General features: G+C 39.5%; 2 protein-coding genes across 4 annotated transcripts in view; both read right to left on the bottom strand.

The window, feature by feature from the left end:
• Nucleotides 1-362: 362 nt before the first annotated feature.
• pros1 (protein S) lies at nucleotides 363-8,949 on the bottom strand. The gene is made up of 14 exons (XM_028575166.1): nucleotides 8,722-8,949; nucleotides 7,950-8,107; nucleotides 7,444-7,468; nucleotides 7,261-7,341; nucleotides 6,942-7,064; nucleotides 6,635-6,760; nucleotides 5,381-5,509; nucleotides 4,928-5,168; nucleotides 4,534-4,720; nucleotides 4,166-4,330; nucleotides 3,581-3,749; nucleotides 2,954-3,087; nucleotides 2,596-2,824; nucleotides 363-1,065 (listed from the first exon to the last, which is right to left on the bottom strand). The coding sequence occupies exons 1-14, from the start codon at nucleotides 8,798-8,800 to the stop codon at nucleotides 878-880; spliced, it is 2,034 nt and encodes a 677-aa protein (XP_028430967.1). The 5' UTR covers nucleotides 8,801-8,949; the 3' UTR covers nucleotides 363-877.
• A 995-nt stretch (nucleotides 8,950-9,944) lies between these two features.
• rasa3 (RAS p21 protein activator 3) overlaps nucleotides 9,945-22,220 on the bottom strand; it is a 46,528-nt gene continuing 34,252 nt past the window's right edge. Inside the window, exons 15-24 of one of the 3 annotated variants that reach the window (XM_028583330.1) lie at nucleotides 21,762-21,868; nucleotides 20,336-20,413; nucleotides 20,143-20,220; nucleotides 19,783-19,856; nucleotides 16,632-16,738; nucleotides 15,507-15,589; nucleotides 15,200-15,408; nucleotides 15,000-15,103; nucleotides 14,683-14,866; nucleotides 9,945-14,314 (exon numbers count right to left, since the gene is read on the bottom strand). In XM_028583330.1, the coding sequence (XP_028439131.1) occupies nucleotides 14,239-14,314; nucleotides 14,683-14,866; nucleotides 15,000-15,103; nucleotides 15,200-15,408; nucleotides 15,507-15,589; nucleotides 16,632-16,738; nucleotides 19,783-19,856; nucleotides 20,143-20,220; nucleotides 20,336-20,413; nucleotides 21,762-21,868 (1,100 nt within the window). In that variant the 3' untranslated portion in view covers nucleotides 9,945-14,238. Of the gene's footprint in view, nucleotides 14,315-14,682; nucleotides 14,867-14,999; nucleotides 15,104-15,199; nucleotides 15,409-15,506; nucleotides 15,590-16,631; nucleotides 16,739-19,782; nucleotides 19,857-20,142; nucleotides 20,221-20,335; nucleotides 20,414-21,761; nucleotides 21,869-22,220 lie in introns of those variants that run through there. The other 2 variants (XM_028583339.1, XM_028583348.1) reach the window with 2 other exon arrangements.

The raw sequence follows: 22,220 nt of genomic DNA, 5'->3' as shown, positions 1-22,220 counted from the left end.
AGAAAGTTGTGTATAGTCTTGTAATTCCAGCCATAACGAGAGGTGTATACATCCGGCAACGACCGTGGTGGGTTTATGGGTACAACACAGTTATAAACTAAACTAAATGTTACTAAACCAATGCAACTCTTCAAGAAGGCAGAGCACCAATTAGGGATGACGTCTCAAACAAGAAAATGCAACAGGAATTGGATGTAAAGCCTAGAGGCTCAGCTTTCTCCTCTGTGGTTTTCACTGCCACAACCAACAACCACAATTTCTAGTTGTCTCCAGACGTTTGCCTCCATGAGACCAGAATTAAAGGGAATTTAGAGATAGTACCATGATTCAACAACAGAGAAAAAGATGCACGTGGTCTCAAAGCCTGGTTAACAGTGACCATTTGTTTATTTTTCTACACAAACATAACCATCTCTTGCTCAACACATGGTATGGGTGCCACAGAGCTCAGCTCTTTTCATACTCAAACTCAAAATCTTTTCCGTTTCTTGGAAAACATTTAATGCATTGCAACAAACTGCTACAACTACGTCATCCAGATCCAACTAGCTCATTGGCAAGCCAGCTTTCATTGTGGCTCACTAAAAAAAAAAAAAAAAAAAAAAAAAAAAAAAAATAACTGAACAATATTATACTGTATGGATGGAAAGCCCAAGGCAAAGCTTATAATTAACCCATCAGTGAAAGTTGCCACAATTGTTTTTTTAAATCCATAACCGTCTACCTCCGTCTCCTCTTCTTGTCACTTCTTTCCCGCCCCCTTCCTCCCTCCCATCACCTCTCCTCTTATATATCTCTCTTTCCGAAATATCCCAAGAAGCGGCCGCTGTGGGATGCTGCCTAATGTGAGGGCTTTTTAATCCAATGTTAATTAAGGTCACTTTCTGTGCGGGTACGGTGAGTCAGGGTATCTCTCAGGGACAGACACAGGAGGACACGAATGGGACTTAATACTGTTATGTTTGCTGAGAGCCATGTCGAAGTCCAGCTGCTGGCCGTTGACAGTGATGTCCATGCAGCCGTGGTAAAAGGCCGTCACTGGGGTGGCAGGTAAAGGGACATCATCTGAAAGAGAGAGAGAGAATGGGACAGTGAGAATGACAATAACGAGAGATGGTAAATATAGCCCTTTTTACTACCAAGGTTATAACATGCTAAACAGTTAAAAAATGAAAATAAAATAACATTAACAGGTAAAAAAAAAAGAGGTGAGAACTGCATTAAATGGACCATTACAGTGGATGGAGATGAGTCATAACTTCTTGACTTAAGAAAGCAATTACAATTTAAGAGTGTAAATTAAAGATTCCAGTACACCCCAGGAGAGACTGACTTTGCCGAATTCATTAATTTAGTCATTTATTTAACAACAAATGTGAAGAAAAAAATGAGTTTGTTCAGAGAAAGGAAAGGTAACTAATGACAAAGTTTTAAGCCATGGCTTCAGAGGATTACAATATCGGTCTGTCTGTCTGTCGGTCCATTACTTTGGTCCAGACTGAAATATCTCAACAAACTGTTGGATGGTTTGCCATGACATTTTGTACAGACATTGATGGTTCCCAGGAAATGTCCCTAATGATTTTGGTGATCTTCGGGCTTTCCTCTAGCTCCACCATGAGGTTGGCATTTGGGTTTAAGTGAAATATCTCAACAACATGTCCCTCTCAGGATGAATTGTAATCACTTTAGCGCCATCATCTGGTCAACAATGTAAATTGTCCAATGTTTTGGTGCATGACCAGAATCCTGCAAAACTGACAATTCCGTCATCCTCAGCTGTCCTTTTGTGCGTAGTGCTAATTAGCAAATGCTAACACCCTTAACTAAGATGTGACAATGGTAAAAATTATACCTGCTAAACATCAGCATGTTAACATTGCTACAATGAGAATGGTCTCACTTTGCCAGACCCTCCTCCAAAGCGTGCTGAAGGAGGGTCTGGCTACTCCACATAGCATTCAGGGATGGGAGAAAAACGTGCTCTGGTTTAATGGCATTTCTTTAAACCAATCAGAATCGTCATGGGCGGTGCTAAACTCTGCACAAAGCTGCTGAAAAATAATCGTGCGAGAGAAAACTCAGATTGGACGCATAGTCTAGCTAGCTGTCTCAATTTACCCTGCAGTCAACAATAGTCCTCATAAATGCACAGAATTTAAAATTCCAACACAAAGAAACCGGAAAGAAATGGAAAACACATGAATCCGGAGGAATTTCCTGCAGCACCGGAGCAATCCCAAAAGTGGAACGAGAAGGATATAGACTACTGTGAGAATGACAGCATGCTGACGTTAGCATTTAGCTCAAAGCACCACTATGCCTAAGTACAGCCGCTAGTGAGAGTTGCCAACAGTTATGTTGTTTCAGCACAATCAAGAAGCTATTCCATTTAGCTTTGCTTTGAATTTCTTTAATAAGGACAATGAATCTCTGAAAGAGCTTTCTTATAAATAGATGAGGACTGGTTGGCATTCATACTGAAGATATAGTAGCCAGGAATCCACATTAGCCCTTTAATGGAGACTATATATAGCTAATAAATCCTGCTCGTAGTTAGTTACTTTTGTACTTTTACCTACTATTTAAACTAACCTGGTATCCCACCAATATATGTACTGATGGGGTTCTGCATGGTGCTGTTGAGGTGCTTCAGTGCGTCCCACAGGGCATCAGACCTCATGTAGGTAACAGTGGAGATATTGGCTGAGATTTGGATTTCTTTGGGAGTCACATTCAGCTGCACTGTCATCCGGTCAGGGTAACACAACATCAGTGAGTCCAGCGTTGCCACGGAGACACCGTCCAAGAACACTTGCAGGTTCTGGAGCATGGAGGTCGATAACATCGCAAATTTTAACCACGTGTGTCTGTGCTTGTACATGTATATGTGTGCCGACATGCAGAGAGATACATGTGTGCTTATTTCCAACAAAAGTGTGAATGAACTCACAGCATCTTCTTTCTGCGTTACCACAGCGACTGACAGGGGGACCGTGTTGTTTTGGACAAGAGCAAAGAGTACACCTGTGCTGCTGGATGGACGTATGTTCATCTTTATATCCACATTCCAGCTCCCAGAATCACCTAGTTACACATAGACAATTAGGAGAACACAAATACATTTCTTTTGGCAGGTTGGACATTTAGGAACATTTCGTTTTTTACGGATCACATGTTCCTAGTTTTACTCAACTCTTGCGAAAATCTTTGAATATTTAAAATCACAGAAAGTCTGTGTTCCTAAAACCCTGAGAATTTCTGTCATGATAGTGAATATATGGAACATACAAGTGTAACGGCTACAGTAGAACCAACTATACAGTATACAGGTAGGTCTACTGAGCAGCTGTGCTGGTCTATATGAATACATAAGTCAGGTCTTTGTTCAAAACCAACCTACTTGGGTCTTTCAACACTCCTGTTGCTGCCCTTAAACCAAGGCACCGTGCTCAAAAGTACATTTGTTCCTGTGGCACTGTGCTGTGGCTACTCAGTGCTCCAAAATATTTAGGATGGACTGAATGCAGATGCCAAACTTCCCCATGGGGATTAATAAAGTATAACTTAACTTACTCACTGTAGTCAATGTCGAACTTTGCCAGTCCTTTGCCAGTGAAGAAAGACCCTCGTTCCACGTGCACAAAGCACTGTTTGCTCCTCTTCTCACGGATGACCTCCTTTACCCCAGATGCTCCCTGATTCATCAGGTTCCAGCCCCGGATGCAGCCGTCAAGTCGGGGGTTGATCTAATGGATCGATGGACACACACACTCATTACAAAACTGGCTTGGAGCTGGTCCAATGTAAATTCTGATATATTCATTTCAGGTTCATAATTGTAATTTGAGATTGTATCAGAATAGGTTTACATATAATTTTCAAAAAACACCCTGTGTCAGGTCTCTGTTTTAGCTACAGAGTGAGACCTCTCAACTTCTGTAACATCTCTGTGGTCAGTCGCACATACGCACTAGCTAGGTAAGGATTACATGAGCTAGCTAGCTGTTTCTCCAACTTCGGCCTGTACAAGGCAGGATTAGGCGGGAGACTTCTACTAAACGAGGGCGCACTTCCAACTTTGCGTGGAATACCTGCAGAACAGGGACATGTAAGTAGTTCTATACAATTTATTTTGGGGCATGCTTTCAGACGACCTCCTTACAGGTTTGATGATGTTGTCAGTGCGGTTGGGCAGACCGGCGATGTAGACCTTGGTTTCCAGTTTGCCGTTAACTGAAGTAAAGAGACTGTCAGGGCTGTTGATGCTCATCACAGCTTCCTTGCTGATCTTCACGCTGATGCTGTTCTCCAGTTCATCCACAGAGATCTGCATGTTTCACATATCATCATAACTCTTTTATCACTGTACTGTGACTCAACACGGTTTAGCCCCAGAGCCTACAGTTACACACAACACACACTTTCCATCAATTCAGTTTATCGATTAGCACTTCATGCTACCACTATGTTAACCATAGCAGAACGAGTTGAGTATGTGTAGGGACCTACTGGGCTACATCTCTTTCTTACCACATGCCACTGTCCATCATTGATGGCTTTACCCCCGCTGGTGACCTTGGATGTGTGCTGGTTTTTGAACTGGATTTCGATCTGTCCGCCTCTTAGCCCCAACATGAACCACGAGTCCTGCGAGGACTCTGCATACAGCACAACTCCCTCTGGGTCAAATGTACGGAAGTCAAACTCTGCTGCAAACCTAACAGCCAGAAAGGGAAAGACAGAAATATGAGTTTACACAGTAATCTGTAATTATGTGCAAATGTAAAAGCATTATACCAATGATTGAGCCCAATCACTTTTCCATGCATTTCCAGGCATTGACAGATTACAGTATTATTACGATCCTTTTGAAAATAAGTACACTACATTTGTGTGAGTGTGTGTGTGTGTGATAGACCCTCACTTTGTGTTCTCCGACAGACGGAAGCGCAGATAGATGACAGGAAGGCCTGCAAACTGCTCCCCCAGGTAAAGCATCTCATTGTGTCTGTGGTCGTACAGCTCCACACAAACAGGGATTCTTTCACAGTACTGCTTATCCTCCGCCAAATGGAGACCCTGACGACCATCACAGTGACACGAATAGCTGCCCACTGTGTTTATACAAGTCGCGTCGCAAACATTCATCTCGCACTCATCTATATCTAAAAGACAGGAAGCGAAAAATGCACAGGCAGGGGTCTTTGGTTCAATGTCTATGGTAGCTTTTTATTCAAAGTGTGTGATTACAAAATGTGTACACTCAGTGGGATTCAAACATACAAAGAAACTGGTTCATTGACTCAGATTTGATTTGTCACCTGTCCAACTATATGACTCTTTGTAGTAAGACAGCAAGAACGAATTGAATTCTCACCGTTGCAAGACTTGGAAGTGAAGTTATATTTGAACCCCAGGGGACATCGGCACTCATACATGCCCGGCGTGTTGACACATTTAGCCGGTTCTTTACAGAGACTGGGGTACATCAGGCATTCATCTTTATCTGGAAAATAAGCAGTGACAATGGGAAAATGGTCTTGTGAGAATTTGTAATATGAACTGTGCAAATAAACTATATGGAGTTGTTGTTTAATTTTGGTAAATGGGTGAAAATAATAAATATTACAGAAATGACAATAACTACAACCTCTTATTCTTCCATTTTTCATCTGCAAATATTTGCTGCAGTTCCATTTACACTGTCCAACAAAATAAGCAACTTGAAGATATCACGTGGGGCTTGGGGAAAATGTGAGTGTCATCTTTGTGTTGTGTTTTCTGACATTTTGTTGATGAAGAAATGAATTAATTTTAAAATATTTGACAGATTAATTGAAAATAATTATGAATTGCAGCTATCTTGAATGCGCCAATAAAAACTAGTCATTCATGTAATGTCTCCTAAATCTTGACAGCCCAAAAAAAGGGACAAAGCTAATTTACCAAACTGACTCAGTCCATGTTTGTGAAGACTTTGTACTCAACCAGCCTTAACACGCTCAAAGATAAACACTGAGTGAACTGCCCACACAGAAAAAGTACAGACAGAAATTAACGAAATGCGACAACAAGCATCTACAAACTATAATCAAGTTCGAACAGCTCAAATATGTGAGTATGGTCTGTTTACAGAAAAAAGGATGGAACATCTTTTCAGATGTTAAAGCTTTTCACATTCTGTTACATAAGAGGTCACCCCAGGTCAGTCAGCTTTAGAAATAACAAATGGTTCAAGTCCTTGAGGACAACAGCTGGACAACAGAGTTACTGTTATGAAGTGCGAGGGTTTCACCATCCATATGTTTAAATAAAAAGGAGGTATTTAAGGAATAATAAACCCCATCGAAACATGTTTGCTTGCTCAGCTGCTTAGTAGCGCTATATGTCCCTCTTTTATGTCAGTAAAACAGCTGGATGTCTTCATATATATATGACATAAACCATTAATACAGGACAATCACACACACACACACACACACACACACACACACACACACACACACATGCAGTTCATGAAACTTGTACTTTTCTGTTCTTTGGTGTAATTGAAATTAATCCACTTTAAATGATCGATACCATTATTGCAGTTTAGCTGCACAAATTGCAACTAAAATAAATGGAGTCTTACCCACGCAGTTGACTTTGTCACTGATCAAGTAGCCATCTTCACACATGCAGTAGAAACTACCGGGTAAGTTGTAACATTTGTGGTTACATCCCGCTGGAAATTCAGGATCTGAACACTCATCGATGTCTGCCCAGTCAACACATCACACAACAACATTTATCAGCAGCCAGTTCAATCATTTCAAAAGGTTACATTCATCAAGTCTATTTTATCAAGTAGAAAATACTGACAAAAAAAAACAGATAGATGCATATTTAAAAAGATGAACGGAAATATTTAAAATCCCAAATCATGTATCAGAACTCACCGTCCTCACAGCGGGGCCCCTTCCAGCCAGGTTTACACTCACAGGTGAAGGAGGCCTGTCCATCAACACAGCTCATTGTACCCTCCTTGTAGCATGGAGGTGGTGTGCACTGGTTACTGATCTCTGCATGCAGCAAACAGTTGTGGACACACACACACACACACACACACACACACACACACACACACACACACACACACACACACACACACACACACACACACACACACAGAGGATGGTAATGAAAGCCTTGACAAAAGCAATTCACGGGTGGGGACCTTTGTTAGCCTATTTTCTACTACAGTAAAAAGCACCTCACCTCTCACACAGGTGCGAAGGTCTGAGGGGATAGCATCCGAGTTCTGGGTGTTGATGCCGACACGATGTGAACCCAGACAAGCTGCAACAAAGAGTTTTTCTTTTTTTAGAACAGACTACTACAGGCAAAACAGAACCGATATTAAAACATGACAAACAAATACAATACGTTCTGCAAACTTACCAACATATTTGGGGTAGAAGTATTCCTGGGGAAAAAACAGGCAAAAGATTGACCAAGAGATTTAAAATTCACATTTAATAATAAGGAAAGAAAGACAAAGAAAGGATAACTCTGCATCGCATGTTTTCATTTTTCAAAATTATACTGAAAGGAAATTAAACGTTTCAAAGTTTTAGCGTCCGATGGGTCGGACAAAATGTGACATCTGAAGATGTCAACTTGAGTTGTGGCAAACTGTGAGTGGCTTCTTTTTTTTGTGCTATTTTCTGACATGTTATAGTTCAAACAAATAATCAGCAAATTCACTGATAATGAAAATAATCGTTAGTTGCAGCCATAGTCTGATCTATCACTTGCATTTTCATTGACTTTTCACGCTTTAACCCATCTCTGACATTTCATTTGTTCTTCTTTCTCATCCCCTTCCAGGGGACTGTGGAACCAGGCTACTTTGCACTCAGGAAACAGCTAACCAGTAAGATCAGGGGTTGCTGCTCTTATCTTACAGTCTCTGGATGGTTCTCAAAGATCTCCCTGGCCTCCTCCTTGTTGCACAGCTCCTCGATGCACTCCCTCTCCAGGTTGCCCTTCTTGCTCTCCTCAAACAGAGAGTTGGCTCTCTTGTGCCTGCTCAGGAACTGGGAGGCTGTGTTATGGTTCAGGACTGAGATACAAAGACATGTAAACACACACACACACACACACACACACACATAAATATATAGTATGAAGCTATCTTTTCATTATCAGCGTTTGTTATCACAACAACCAGAACTGAAGCCTATTTACTGTGCAGTGATACTCTCACATCTGTGATTAATACAACCAAGCATATGCAGCTACATTATAGTAACACATGACTGATCCCAGCAGGAATTCAGGTCATCATGACAGATGGCTGATGTGGCCGGTGCCTGCATGCACCGACAAAGTGTGGATAAACCAAATGATTCTTCTGTGAATTGGCTTGAAAAGAAAAAAAAAAAGAAAAAATTGCGAAACCGTTATTTCCCAGAAACCCCTAACAAGCAGCTCGTGTTGTCCAAGCATTGTTTCACGGTGTGGAGTCACGACCCCTTACACTTTATTTTTTTGACTGTTTGCTTAAAAAGTTATAAAGGTCCTAAAACCGTTCCCAACTTGTCACGTCCAGGCTGAAAGCCGCTTTCAATCTGAGGCACTGACACTAAATAAACTGTAACCGGCTATTCCGTGAACTACTTAACTACGTAGGGTTCAAAATGCAAACCGCAAAAACCCAAACACTTGCATACTTACATCGATGAGCATCGACGACCGTCACGAGAAATACGAGACAAGCCAAGGATTCCCCCAGTGCCTGTTTCTTTCTCCACATAGTCGAGCCGTTCTTCCTGCTAGGCCACGGTTTGGCTCAGAGTTAAGACTGGCTGCTGAGCACAGAAAAACTTTATTCTTCCCGAAAGTGTTTTCGTAGAGACATGGGGGGAGTGTATGAGGCTGCCAGGAGGGGTCTGAGCGGAGGTAGCTAGGGAGCGCTAGGGAGCGCTGCACACACACACACACACACACACACACACACACACACACACACACACACACACACACACACACACACACACACACACACACACACACACACACACACACACACACACACACACACACACACACACACACACACTTTAGGCATGTTGCTGCGTTGAGTGGCTCCCGGTTGAAATAAGCCGGAGAAAATGGTCTCTGAGCTTTCTAGTTAATTTTTATTATTTAGTCAAGCGTGTGTTTAGTAGCATCCAGCTCATAACACTAGCTAAGTAATGAGAACAGAAACGTTAAAGTCACACAACAAACTATTCTTCGTCGCCCGGGCAATCCATGCGCAGAACAGCCAATAGGAACGCGCTCTCTCTCTGAAATGACGTGTGATTGGGCAAAGTCCAACGGCTAGATTTTCTGAAAACAACGGTGCTGCTACAGTCTATGCTGAAAACCTGAAAACAACCGGAGGTGCAGAAGTCTAGTTTTCTCTCAGACCACTTGAATTACAACATTCTGAAATATGATTATGTATATTTTTTTTGCAAAATAAAGTGCCTACCACACACAGCTTGAAGTACAGTTTTGAGGTAGGCCTACTGTTATGCTACGTTATACTTCAACACCCCTACATTTCAAAGAAAATATTTTACTTTTTACTCCACTACATTTCTTTGACTGCTTTAGTAACTAGCTACTTCAGAATTCAGATTATTAATACAAAATGTAATTCAACTGATATGATGATATATTATTGAAGATTAATCTACCCGCAATATATAAAGTAATTAAAATAAGCCCACCCTTACCAGCTGCAACATTAAAGTGATATAGGCTACACATAATGCATCAATAAGTTACTTTCCATATTCAGATTAATAGTACAAAATATAATAAACAAATAAATGATGATATGCTTATATCAATAAGACTTTTACTTGTAACAGAGTATTTCTACACTGCATGCTAGTTTACTTTTCTGAACAATGCAACCATACAGTATCTCCACACTAAGACAAAAGAAGCTGCTGTACAGGCTACATGTTGATTCTCAGTGGGTTCAGCACTACTATGTACAGTGAATCACATGATTCGTTAATAATACCAAAAATATTGTTTTGGCACAAAAACATGGCTTTATGTTATGGTTGCTTGAATGACATTGCAAATTGAATCCCATGCCATGATGTGTTGTGAGAGTCTGCAATTAATATTCTAAAAATGAATGCACTATGGTGCAAACTCATTAACGTTTCTTCACATCTGATGTTCCATTGAAAGACTAGGATAATTGGGTTCTTTCTTCAGCATGTACACAGACTGGCATAAACATATATACATGCAGTAAATGCAATACAAACTAGGACAAGGACTAGGATTTGATTCAACATGACATCCATTTGAAGTTATGAAAAAGCCAATAGACCACAGTGGTAAATAGCTCAACATCATTTAGAAAGCATTTGTCTGAAATTGATTGTAGATCTTGGACTTTTCATGGAAGTAAAAGCACAGGTGAAAGAAATAACAATAATTAGTTCTGCTCCATTTGTCCAATTAAGCCCTACCAGGAATGTGCATATTCACTTATGTTATTAATTAGACCTGTGCTTTTCCTGGTATGTCGTGTCAAAATGTATGCTGTGAAAAAGTTCTAGAATAATTGATTCATAAAAGGCAAAACTTGGACCCAAACAATGGACACAAAGAAAACATATTATGTTTCTGCACCACAGCTAAACACACAATTTTACAAAACCTCTTTGCTGATTGAAACAAAATGAAGCTCTTGATGTGTGTCTGTACAATATCGGTTAGGAGGCAGACTGCACCGTTTTACACAACGACAAAGACACCACATTTGCATTAATATTGGTTTCATTTAGTTATTCAGGGGAAAAAACACATCACATTTTCACCATTCATTCAACTGTTTTATGTACACATATAACAGGCTTATTTTAATACTTTTAAAATATCTGTAAAATACACTGTTCTCCCTTATAGTATGTGTTTATCCAAGGAGGAATTTCACTGCAAAAAGGTCAGCAGATGTGCGTTGATAATTTGATGGGCTTATTGAGGGGTTACTATTATTGCATGCTGAAACACCATAATTGCATAATCCCTTTTGTGGACTTCGGGGTGGAGGAGTTGCCGTTACTGTACTATCCAACTCAGCCAATGTTTCTGGGAACGTTTTGCTGAAAATGACAAGAAATATGATTACCAAGTTAGGGATGAGAGACAGAGCGGTTTGGTGGTTAATACTTCAGTCCGAGTCTCCTCGCTCTTGGCAAAAAAACATGCAGTGCTGAGTTTCATAAACCTGAGGAGAGTTAGTGACTGGTGGAAACAAACACTCACCAAAGTTCAGAGGTTACAGCAGCGCTGCTCTCTTAATATTTCATCAATGTTATTACTGTGATACATACATAAAATGAGTGGGGACAATATATTGGCAAAGGTTCCTTGACATGGAACAGTGGTTCTATACAAGAGGAAAGAGGAGATACACCATATCAGGCCAGAGTACAGTAACAGTGTTTACACACTCCTACTATAGTCTTTAGAATAATTACAGGCAGTGATTTTGTGTGAGACTCTGCCTTTCCTGACTTGTAACACTGGGGTAATTCAATTGGCAATACAACTCATCATGTCAGTCACTTATGCACATACTGACAAATGCACACACACAAACACGCACATACGCACAAAACACACACACCACAGTCATTCGATTCAGGTACACAGCAAGATTTCTGTATGACAAGACAATAGAAAACAGAGTCAAACTGTTGAGAACCTTTCTTATAGTTCATAAATCAACACATTCGACAAAGAAAAAGATGTCATTGGAATAATTGCTCATCTGTTTTTAAAACAGTATAGGTTTTGAGATATATAAAAAACATAACAAAACAATGACTTTTTTTTTGTTTGCTTTTTAAAAAGAGAATTCTATAAAAGTGATGACTGGCACTGTTTGGGATCCTGTGATCACGGGAACACCCATGAGGCTACATAACCAGGTACTTAGATTTTGAAAATACAAAATTTGTCGTGGTGGTTTGTAGTCGTAGTCGCATAGAAGTGACTGTGGAGGCTACCGTCGCTGTGACTACAACTATTCTTCAAATGCACTGGTTTTGGCAAGAGTGAGTGCTAATGAATATGAAAGCTATTGAGATTGGTTGCCTTTAGGAAGCGTAGAACAACACAAAACAATAACAATAAATCCTGTACCTTTAACAGATTCTGGGGTGCTTACCGGTAAGATTCACAGCAGGCAGTTTCTCAGAGGAATGCATATAAATAGGTTTAAAACTACAGTGCGCGCAACTTTTCCAAAGTAAGAAAGAGCTAACTCACTAGTAACTATCCATTTCACAATCATAAGTTCAGACAAGACTGGTAAAATGTTAGTATATCAGTTAATTAGAAACTAAAAACCATCCTTGTTAATGAGCTGTGCTAACATGTAGTTTCTGGTTTGACAGTTGAAGGGATAGTTTGGCTTTAACAACTTTTTCTACTTACACAGTGTGAAACATACATATGCCTTTAATATGTCTGCATGCAGTTTGAGGGTGTTTAAATGCTGATCTTAGCCAAGCTGAGGCTCAATTATTGGACGTCAGGAACAAATATCAGCACCTCTTAAAAGCAGCAAAATACACGGTTTTCCATTCATATGAACCGGTTAATGAATCAATGAAATGTTTCCAATATGGATGTGTGTGCATGCTAACTACGGTTGGACTACCAACTGGGCAAAATGGGCAACTGCCCAGGGCCCCAGACCTACAGGAGCCCAAAGGCCATTATAAAGTTTGTCAAGGCTAAATTTATGACTATATGGCTATAACGGATTTGCAATAGATTGTACCGGTGTACCTAATAAAGTGGCCGCTGAGAGGATATTGTTAGCACAATATTATTTCCTGTTTATATTATATATGCGTTTTACTGAATATATTTGTGCTTATGCACAAATTCGCAATTCATGATTGTGGGAGTCAACAGGGGCCCACAGCACGCACAGTTTTACCCTGTGCCCCTCGTGGGTTAATCTGGCCTTGATATCAACAGAAACTGGTTCCGCAGTTGGACATTATATGATATCCTTTGTTCATCAATGGAGATCAAGATGGAGTTTAACTTAATAGCCATCCAGTGTATTTTGCCTTACTTTAGAGGAGCTGCAACTTGAAACCCATGAAGACAAAAAAAGGCATCAATGGGTTTGTCTGACTCGTGTCAGAACTCACCAAAAAAGCTATTCCTTCAACCCAGGTACTGGCTGCACAGGAGCATGATATCCAACCACAACAGAACAGGGCTTCAAATGAAACATGAAAACTTGAACCTATACTTGTGTTAGCACGTTGATGATAAGGATTAATAATGAAATGAGGGATAAAATTGATAGATAACATTGATGACATCAAGCTGCTCCTGGCTGTGCTTGGTCCCAACAATCACTTCTTGTGTGCCCTCGACCTTCACAGCCTTCCTGAGGAGGTTGGGGACAAAAAATAATAACAAAAAAAACAACAAAAAAAAAACATATGGACAACACCACCAAAGAGGGAAAAATGACAGTCTTTCCTACCTTCTGAAGTGAAATACAACGGAACATTTCAACAATTAAAATAACCAAATACAAATCAAACAGATAAAATAAGCTTTTTGAAAGTGTGCTGCGAGGCTTGTTCATCCATAGATTCAGAGGCGATTAAAGTGCGTGTTGGTCACTGTCAAAACTGTCCAGTGAAAACGTATGCTTGTTTCTCTCATCACACATCACAGACAGGAGACCCACATAGATGTATGGTATGATTATCTCTTCATTTGTATCCCTCCTTTCCTCCACAATTGTTCTGATCTGAGGTCTGTTCTCCAAATTTGGAGTGATGCAGCTTGAGACACTGCAAAGAAAAAGTCCATCTACACAGCTCGTTCAGTCTGGTATTGACTCTTAAAACTCTTATTCTCCTTAAAGCGAAACAAATAAGCCAGTCAGGTGACACTCATTTCCGAAACAGCTTCACTAGCTTCCTGAAAAGTCTTTAAAAAGTGAAGAATGGATACATTGCATTGGAAATAACTCCAATGATCTCACCATGACTTTTTTTTAAATCTTGTTTTAAGGAGAAAAAAAAAAAGATTTAAAACTGAATACTAGATATGGAGCATTGTTAAGATGGATTTTCTTTGCAGTAAAGGAAATAATCCGGCTGGTTCCGGGCATCATAGAAACTGTACACAGGACTAGATGGAGTAGGTGGAGCTCTCAGACTGCTGGCGGATGTAGCACTGAAAACTCTTGTCCCCAATCGGATGCTCCCTGAGGAAACAAAGAGAAAGATGGTGTTTAGTTGTTGGCAGGAGGTTACAGAGTGATTTTTGGGGCTCAAAATAGAACATAAATAACATTTTCTGGCAAAATCTTCAGGTGCTGTGCAGAGCCGGAGGCAAAAATGATGATGCCAATATTATGTTAAAAGGGCTACATTCAATTTCCAACATACTTTGTACATGTTAAATTAATAACAGGCAATTGTGGACTGTACGGCTGCACCACCTGCTGGTCCGTAGGGATAGTTGCTCGGTATTATTATTATAACTAGATTTTACACTGCACATTTTCCCCACAGGTCTAAGCCTCCATTGCATTTTATATAAAATGACTGTAGTTTATAACAAACCACATACTGGCTGCCTATCTTTGTCTTCTTGAACTTGTCACGTTTGTACTTGGTGTGCTGATGCTCCAAGGTCTGCACAGCTGACACTATCAGTTTCAGGGTTTTGTAGGTCTCCTGGGGGTCGTCGATGACAAAGCTGGAGTACTCCTCCTGTTCGGGCCCGTCGTACACAGACTTACTGCCACAGGCCTCTACAGGGGAAGACAGCAGGCAGAAGAGTGAGAGACAGAACAAAAGGGACAATGTGAAAATAAACATGGCAAATGTGCAACCATACAGGTGCACGCTCACAAACACTTAAAAGTGCTTGTGTGAGCGTCTGACCTTGCATCTTGATCAGTTTGGTCATGTATGTGCTGAACAGGGAATAGATCCTCTCTGTCTCTCTGTCTCCATCTACGTCCAGCTGGATGTTTGCTGGCAGACTGCTGAAAACAGATGCATACAGGAGGATAAGAGAGTGAGAAAAAAAGAAAAAAAAAAGGAAACCTGTTGCTGGATGGATTTCTGACAACTTTACGTACCCAGTGCAGGGCGTACACCCAGGGGCTGCGTCTGCTGAGAGCTTGCAGCAGAGCCAGTGGCCGTTGAGGTAGGCTGAAGGATGGTAAGTGCTAAGGCGTTTGCGGTTGCACTGGCTGACTTTGGTCAGGATGTCGATCCAGTCGCGCGCCTCGACGCAGTTGTTGGCCTGGATGTAGAGCGCCCGCTCTGGCTGAATAACCTGGAACATCTGGAGGAGGGAATAATAAAGAATCTAAATACTTGTAGGAGTGATTTGGGCCAAACGTGCAAAGCTCCACTGATTTCATGGCTGTGTGGGGTCCTTACATTTTTCATCTTAAAAGACTCCTCCTCTAGCCTCTCTACAGCCAGAATGTTCTCTATGGGAATGCTGCACAGAGCGCCCTCACCTGGACGTAGAAGGAAACATATCAGACATGAGAAATGACATAAAAAGTTAAGGATGGAGGAATGTGTAAAATGATAATTACATTTAGTAACTTCAGTTAATTAAAATGCAATGTTAGTCTGCCATTTCTTTGTGCACTGCATCGTGGGACAACAGTGCCCATCAACAGCAAAATAAAAAATAAATGTTAGTCTGCATACTGACTATATGACTGTATACAGTATAGGCCAAAAGTTTGGACACACCTTCTCATTCAAATGCGTTTCCTTTTATTTTCATGACTATTTACATTGTAGATTCTCACTGAAGGCATCAAAACTATGAATGAACACATGTGGAATTATGTACTTAACAAAAAAGTGTGAAATAACTGAAAACATGTCTTATATTTTAGATTATTCAAAGTAGCCACCCTTTGCTTTTTTTATTAATAAGGGAAAAATTCCACTAATTAACCCTGACAAGGCACACCTGTGAAGTGAAAACCATTTCAGGTGACTACCTCATGAAGCTCATTGAGAGAACACCAAGGGTTTGCAGAGTTATCAAAAAAAGCAAAGGGTGGCTACTTTGAAGAATCTAAAATATAAGACATGTTTTCAGTTATTTCACACTTTTTTGTTAAGTACATAATTCCACATGTGTTCATTCATAGTTTTGATGCCTTCAGTGAGAATCTACAATGTAAATAGTCATGAAAATAAAGAAATACATTGAATGAGAAGGTGTGTCCAAACTTTTGGCCTGTACTGTACAAGTATACTTTATTTTGTCACTTCTGAAAAACTTGTTATGTGGTATGGGAAATAGAAACAGCTTGTCTCTATGTTTTGGCCCGTTTTGTTACGATGCAGCACAAATGTATTGCCTGCTCAGTAACTTAAGCGCCACCATATGTGTTGAATGCACATTGTGTTCAGACTAAACGTATATTCAGCAGATTCTCACCCTCCTGCCAATTCTTACACAAGCACACACAACGACATAAACAGACGAGGCAACAATGCAAACTGTAAGGAGATTCTTAGAACCTATGACCGCACCTTTTGTTTTGTGGTAGGTAAACTCGTGATTGGTGAGGCGAAACCATCTCTTCTTGAAGTTCTTCATTCCAAACCGGTTTCTCCCTTGTGCCCTCTTTATCATAAATCTGAAATGGGTGAGAGAAATACCACTGAAAACCTTGACAGATGAGCTCATGTTCCACAGAAGTATTTAAATATATCACAGTATTTTTATTTATCTGGCACAATGGCACAATGCATCCCTTAATTAAATGCTAAAATAGCGCCGTACCTAAGTACCATTCCATTCTGCTTAAAGGAATCCTGTGCAGTCATTAGTCTACATTTATCATTCCGTTTACATGCTTGCAGTTCCTTGTATTCATGGCTGCTGTACATCAGTAAAGCACTCATAGAGTCAAATGAGTCTATGAGTCAAAAATAAGATGGGTCAGCAGATCAGTTTTTTTTGCATATTTTAGCCCATTACATACAAATTGTGTATAAATCACGACTGAGTTTTTGCCAAATCACAACACAAGATTTGAGACTGATTTCCTTCCACTGGTTTCTATTTGGTTTCAGTACATTATGAAAATCGACACGCAGAGACTTAAAACTTGAGATAGCTAATCCATCACACTGAACAATTCATGTCATGTTTATTTTTACATCAAGGTTATATTTGCATGTCATGTGGTAATGCTGTCGTAGACAGGGAGTATTTTGTAAAGATTGGTGTGTTGAAGGATGCCCCGACCCTCTGAGCTTTATTTATCCATGCAAGAAATTAGAGCTGATACAAGTTGATTAATCATTTAGTTGCTCAACAATAATCCATTCGTCAACTATTTCAATCATTTAATAATCATTTTTAAAGCAAAAATGCCAAGAAATGTCTCTTTCCTGCTTTTTCAATTTGCTGCTTTTCTGTGTTTTATATCATTATAAACTAAATTTCTTTGGTTTTTGGATAGTTGGTTGTACCAAACAATACTTTTGAAGATGTCACAATGGACTCATTGGATGTTCCAATATTTTCCTGATAATGAAAATAATTGTTAATTGCAGCCCTACGAGAAAAGACAGATCAATAAATACATGCATATCTCAATGGAGTTTACAATGTAATTAAATAAATGAAACTAGTAGGGGGCCTGGAACTTGAAATCAATCTAACAAATGATGGTATGCTTTGGAAAATGTCTGACAGGGATGTGCTGTATTCACTATTTGTTGTTAATGGGCTAAAACATGCACAACCACTGGTATGGTCCTTTAAGGGAGAGTAAACACCAGGATGTCTTTGTTTTAGAGTTTGAGGGCCGAAACATACATGTAAAATCAAGCACCAGAGTTATAAACACCAAAGTTACTACTCTCCACCAGGAAGCCGTGTACTCTTTTCACACTACTGAGCCAAGAACGTGCTGGTTTCACACCTGCAGCTGTGCTGGAAACTCTAATGTGGATGGTAGTGATATAGTCACACTCTGGACAAAGGGGATAAAGGGTCAGGATGCGGGCAGATATGAGATCCCGGGAATGTTTGTACAGTAACTAACCCCTGCTGTCACTGTCACACTAACCACGTCTGGTATGGCGAGGATCGAGAAGGGCTATCAGCACTAGTGAGGGCTTCCAACCGTAAAGGTTAAAACCTTACTTTATACCATAACAGTCACTGTACGCACCGGTCTACTGCCATGTAATTACAGAAAGAGTAAAATCCATCACACAGTGCCAGACAGTGTAACAGATATAAAGTAAGGTGCAGCAGCATCTACAGTAGCGCATGAAGTCGGTGGGAGAGAAAATGGCCAGCTTGATTTGGTGGTGGGGGGGTTATAGTGCATACACAGGGGGTCACAAGGGCAAAGCCTTTATACAGAGAGCTCTTACCTGCCCTTGGTGCCTTTTGACCCCTTCCCATCAACCCTCTTTATAGTGAGTTTTACACTCCTACGCCCGGTAGCAGAAACAAAAGAGGGGGGGGATGTTGATGAGCGAGGTGCTGGCACAACTACTGTCAATTGGACACTCTCCTTCCCTTTACAGCCTCATTAGAAATGTCATCAAATCAACAGCCCATGTGTTGTTAGAGAGGGCTCAGTTTACAGCAGCAGGTCTATCTTTAACTGTAAAGGGGTCACTTTGGAAATGAATCACACCATGAGGGCATGTAAAAAACATAAAAAGGTACGGGTAAAATCCAGCTCCACTTCATAGACGGCATCAAGGACTAGTTTGACAATTTGGGAAATACACAAATTCACTTTCTGGCCGAGTTGGATGAGGAGATTGATACCACTATGTATCTGTGTCTGTGTATGATAAATATGAAGCTACAGCCATCAGCTGGTTGGCTTAGCTTATATTAGCATAACAACCAGAAACAGCTAGTGTGGCTATGTCCAACAATCACAACAGTCCAGCTGCCAGCTCCTCTAAAGTTCGCTAAAACATGTTATATCTTCTTAGTTTATTTCATACAGAAACTGAAATAAACTTTTAAAGTGAAAATGTGCCCCTTTATGGTTATGTGGGTTCTTGCTCCTGAGCAGTTGCCAGGCAACTGGCGGAAAATCCAGTAAGTTACTGGCTTCAGGCCAGTCAAGAAATAGTCCCTTGTAAAACGGAGAGTAACTGTTTTTACACCTCGGCTTTTGTACGAATTAAACAAACAATAGATCCCGCGTATAATTAGTCACCCTTGCACAGAGCCAGGCAACTGTTTCCCCCTGCTTCTAGTTATGCTAACTGGCTGCTCCCCTTAGCTTAACATTTACCATACAGACATGTGAGAGGTATCAATCTTCTCTCCCAAAATGTGGAACTATTCCTTTGAGTTATTTCCCTGAGTCTGGACAGTTGAGTTTTAACAGTCAACCCAACTGTCAACTGTCAAAAGCTAGAAACAAGTGCCAAGACAACCTTAATGAGGTGGTAAAAAGAGCAACATTGAAGCTGCTCAACTGGCAGTGAAAAGGTGACTGAAGTTATGGTAATAGCCACGGTACGTATGATTATAAAATCTCAATTAACCATTCCATAAATTATCTACATTAATCTAATATCACATATGTAGGACTTCTTAGCAGTTGTATCAAGAGAGCTTTTTATAGACTCTTTTTTTATGTGGGGTGTTTCTTTCCATTAATATCAGTTTAAAAATAAGTTGTTTCCTTACCCCTCTTTCAGCATGATTGGTGTTTCAATACTCTTCTGATCCCATTTGCCAGAGGTGGAGATCAAATCCAGGAACTATGAAGGTAAGTAAAGGATGTCATATATCAATATATTTATTGTGGAGGTAACTTTTGTTCCCTCTCACACGACATCCAAGTAACTACATTCTTTCCAACCATGAAACATCCCTCTATCCACTCCACTTATTCAGTTCTTTTCAAATGTCTCCACTCTTTCATTACCCATTTCTCTGAGTTTATCCTCATCTGACATACAAGACAAAGAGAATATCTGATTGTGTGTGTACAAACCTGGCAGAGATTATTTTTGCATGTAACAAGAAAACAATTGGAATACTCACATTCTTCACCGCGTCCGCATATTTCTGCTCATTGAAGTAGTCGTAAAATGCAGCCATGTAAGACTCTTTGAAATTGGCCTTGAAAAGAAAAAGTATGGAAAGAGAGAGTGACAGAGAGAAGAAGATGAAATGAAGTCTTAGTTCAGTTAGAGGAATGAAAATAGAAAAAAACACTTTAATGAGAGAAACTCACAGATTTAGACTTGGCGAGACTTCCCAGGGTCTGGATAGTCTTGGAGATGAGGGTGAGGGTTCGAGAGGTGGCAGGATCCTAGGGACACAAAAAGACACAAAATCAAATCTTGAGAAATCAGCTATCACCATAAAAGCACTGTAGCTATTAGCAATATGAAATATACATATAAACATATATAAACAAAACCTTACTGTTTCCAAAGTATATTATAAAAATTAAATTTCAGCTTTTACACCAACAGGCACGAGAAGTCCTTGATGTGGAAAAATTATCTAAAAATAAATGAACTAAACATTTCTTACAAAACTAACTCTGCTGAGGAAAATCCTGAAATATTTTTGAAAGCTACTGTTTCCAAGGTCGAGAATGAACAAGATTTTTAAATTGTTTTATATCTTCAGCAGCACTTATTTTCAGAAGGATATATATATATATATATATATATTAGGGGTGCAAGATATATTGACTCAATATCGTTATCGCAATATATCTAAAGTGTTGCAATAAGTATGCAATATTTTGTTTATTTTATGGAGTGCTGTGTCCTGTCCATTGGCTGTGTGGCTTAGTTGTGTTTGATTTAGAGCCCACTTGAAACGCTGTAATGATCATGTTTCATTGGCCAGTTACCGTGCCACTTGCACATGTTAGTGCACGTCAGCGCAATTATTGCAATATTCATAATCGATATCGCAATATCACATTTTGTCAATATTGTGCAACTACCGGTCAAAAGTTTGGGGTCACTTAGAAATGTTCATTCCACTCCATTATAGACAGAATACCAGTTGAGATCAGTTGCATTGTTTTTTTAATAAGGGCTGCTGTTTTCAGATTACATTATGTGCTTACATAATTGCAAAAGGGTTCTCCAATGTTTTCTCAGGTAGCCTTTTAAAATGTTATCAGATTAGTAAACCGAATGTGCCTTTGGAACATTGGATGAATGGTTGCTGATAATGGGCAATGTAGATATTGCATTAAAGATCAGCCACTTCTTTCTACAACAGTCGAGAACCCTTTTGCAATTATGTAAGCACATAATGTAATCTGAAAACTGCTGCCCTGGTTAAAAAAACAATGCAACTGATCTCAGCTGGTATTCTGTCTGTAATGGAGTGGAATGGAAATTTCTGAGTGACCCCAAACTTTTGACCGGAGTGTGTGTGTGTATATATATATATATATATATATATATATATATATATATATATATATATATATATATATATATATATATATATATATATATATATATATATATATATATATATATATATATATATATATATATATATATATATATATATATATATATATATATATATATATATATATATATATATATATATATATATATATATATATATATATATATTGATATGTTTGTTGGCTGTGTATTTGTTTTAAAAATGAGACTCACTGGATGGTGCGGCCTTAGATGGAACAAGTTTGGGGAGAGGATGGCTGGAGCGAAGAAACGCAGGAAAATGAAACTGCTCACTGCTGTGTATCGGACATCTTGGTCAACTATAGAGCAGAAAGAAAAAAATTAACAAGAAAAGCAGATTTGTTCAATGTCTGAATTATATAGAAAATGAGTTTCATTTTAACTAATTATTATAATAATAATAATAATTATATATGTTTCAGCTTGTTCCTTCTGTGACTGCTGTGCCCTGTGACAGCCAACAGGAGGCAGCACAGTATGTGACACTGGGTGTACATACTCTATACTCTACACATAATACACAACCATAATAAGTGCGTGGGAGGCCTTAAGTGTTTTCAAGGTTGACAAAAATAGCAGAGCAAAAAAGAAGAAAGTGTCCTTGTACACCTTGCATATCCAGTTCTTTATTGTCTATTTCCTGTTCCTTAA

This window comes from Perca flavescens, chromosome 1, assembly GCF_004354835.1.
Source record: "Perca flavescens isolate YP-PL-M2 chromosome 1, PFLA_1.0, whole genome shotgun sequence".
Taxonomy (NCBI): domain Eukaryota; kingdom Metazoa; phylum Chordata; class Actinopteri; order Perciformes; family Percidae; genus Perca; species Perca flavescens.
Note: the sequence above shows the minus strand (reverse complement) of the source record. Positions and strands in the feature narration are given on the sequence as shown.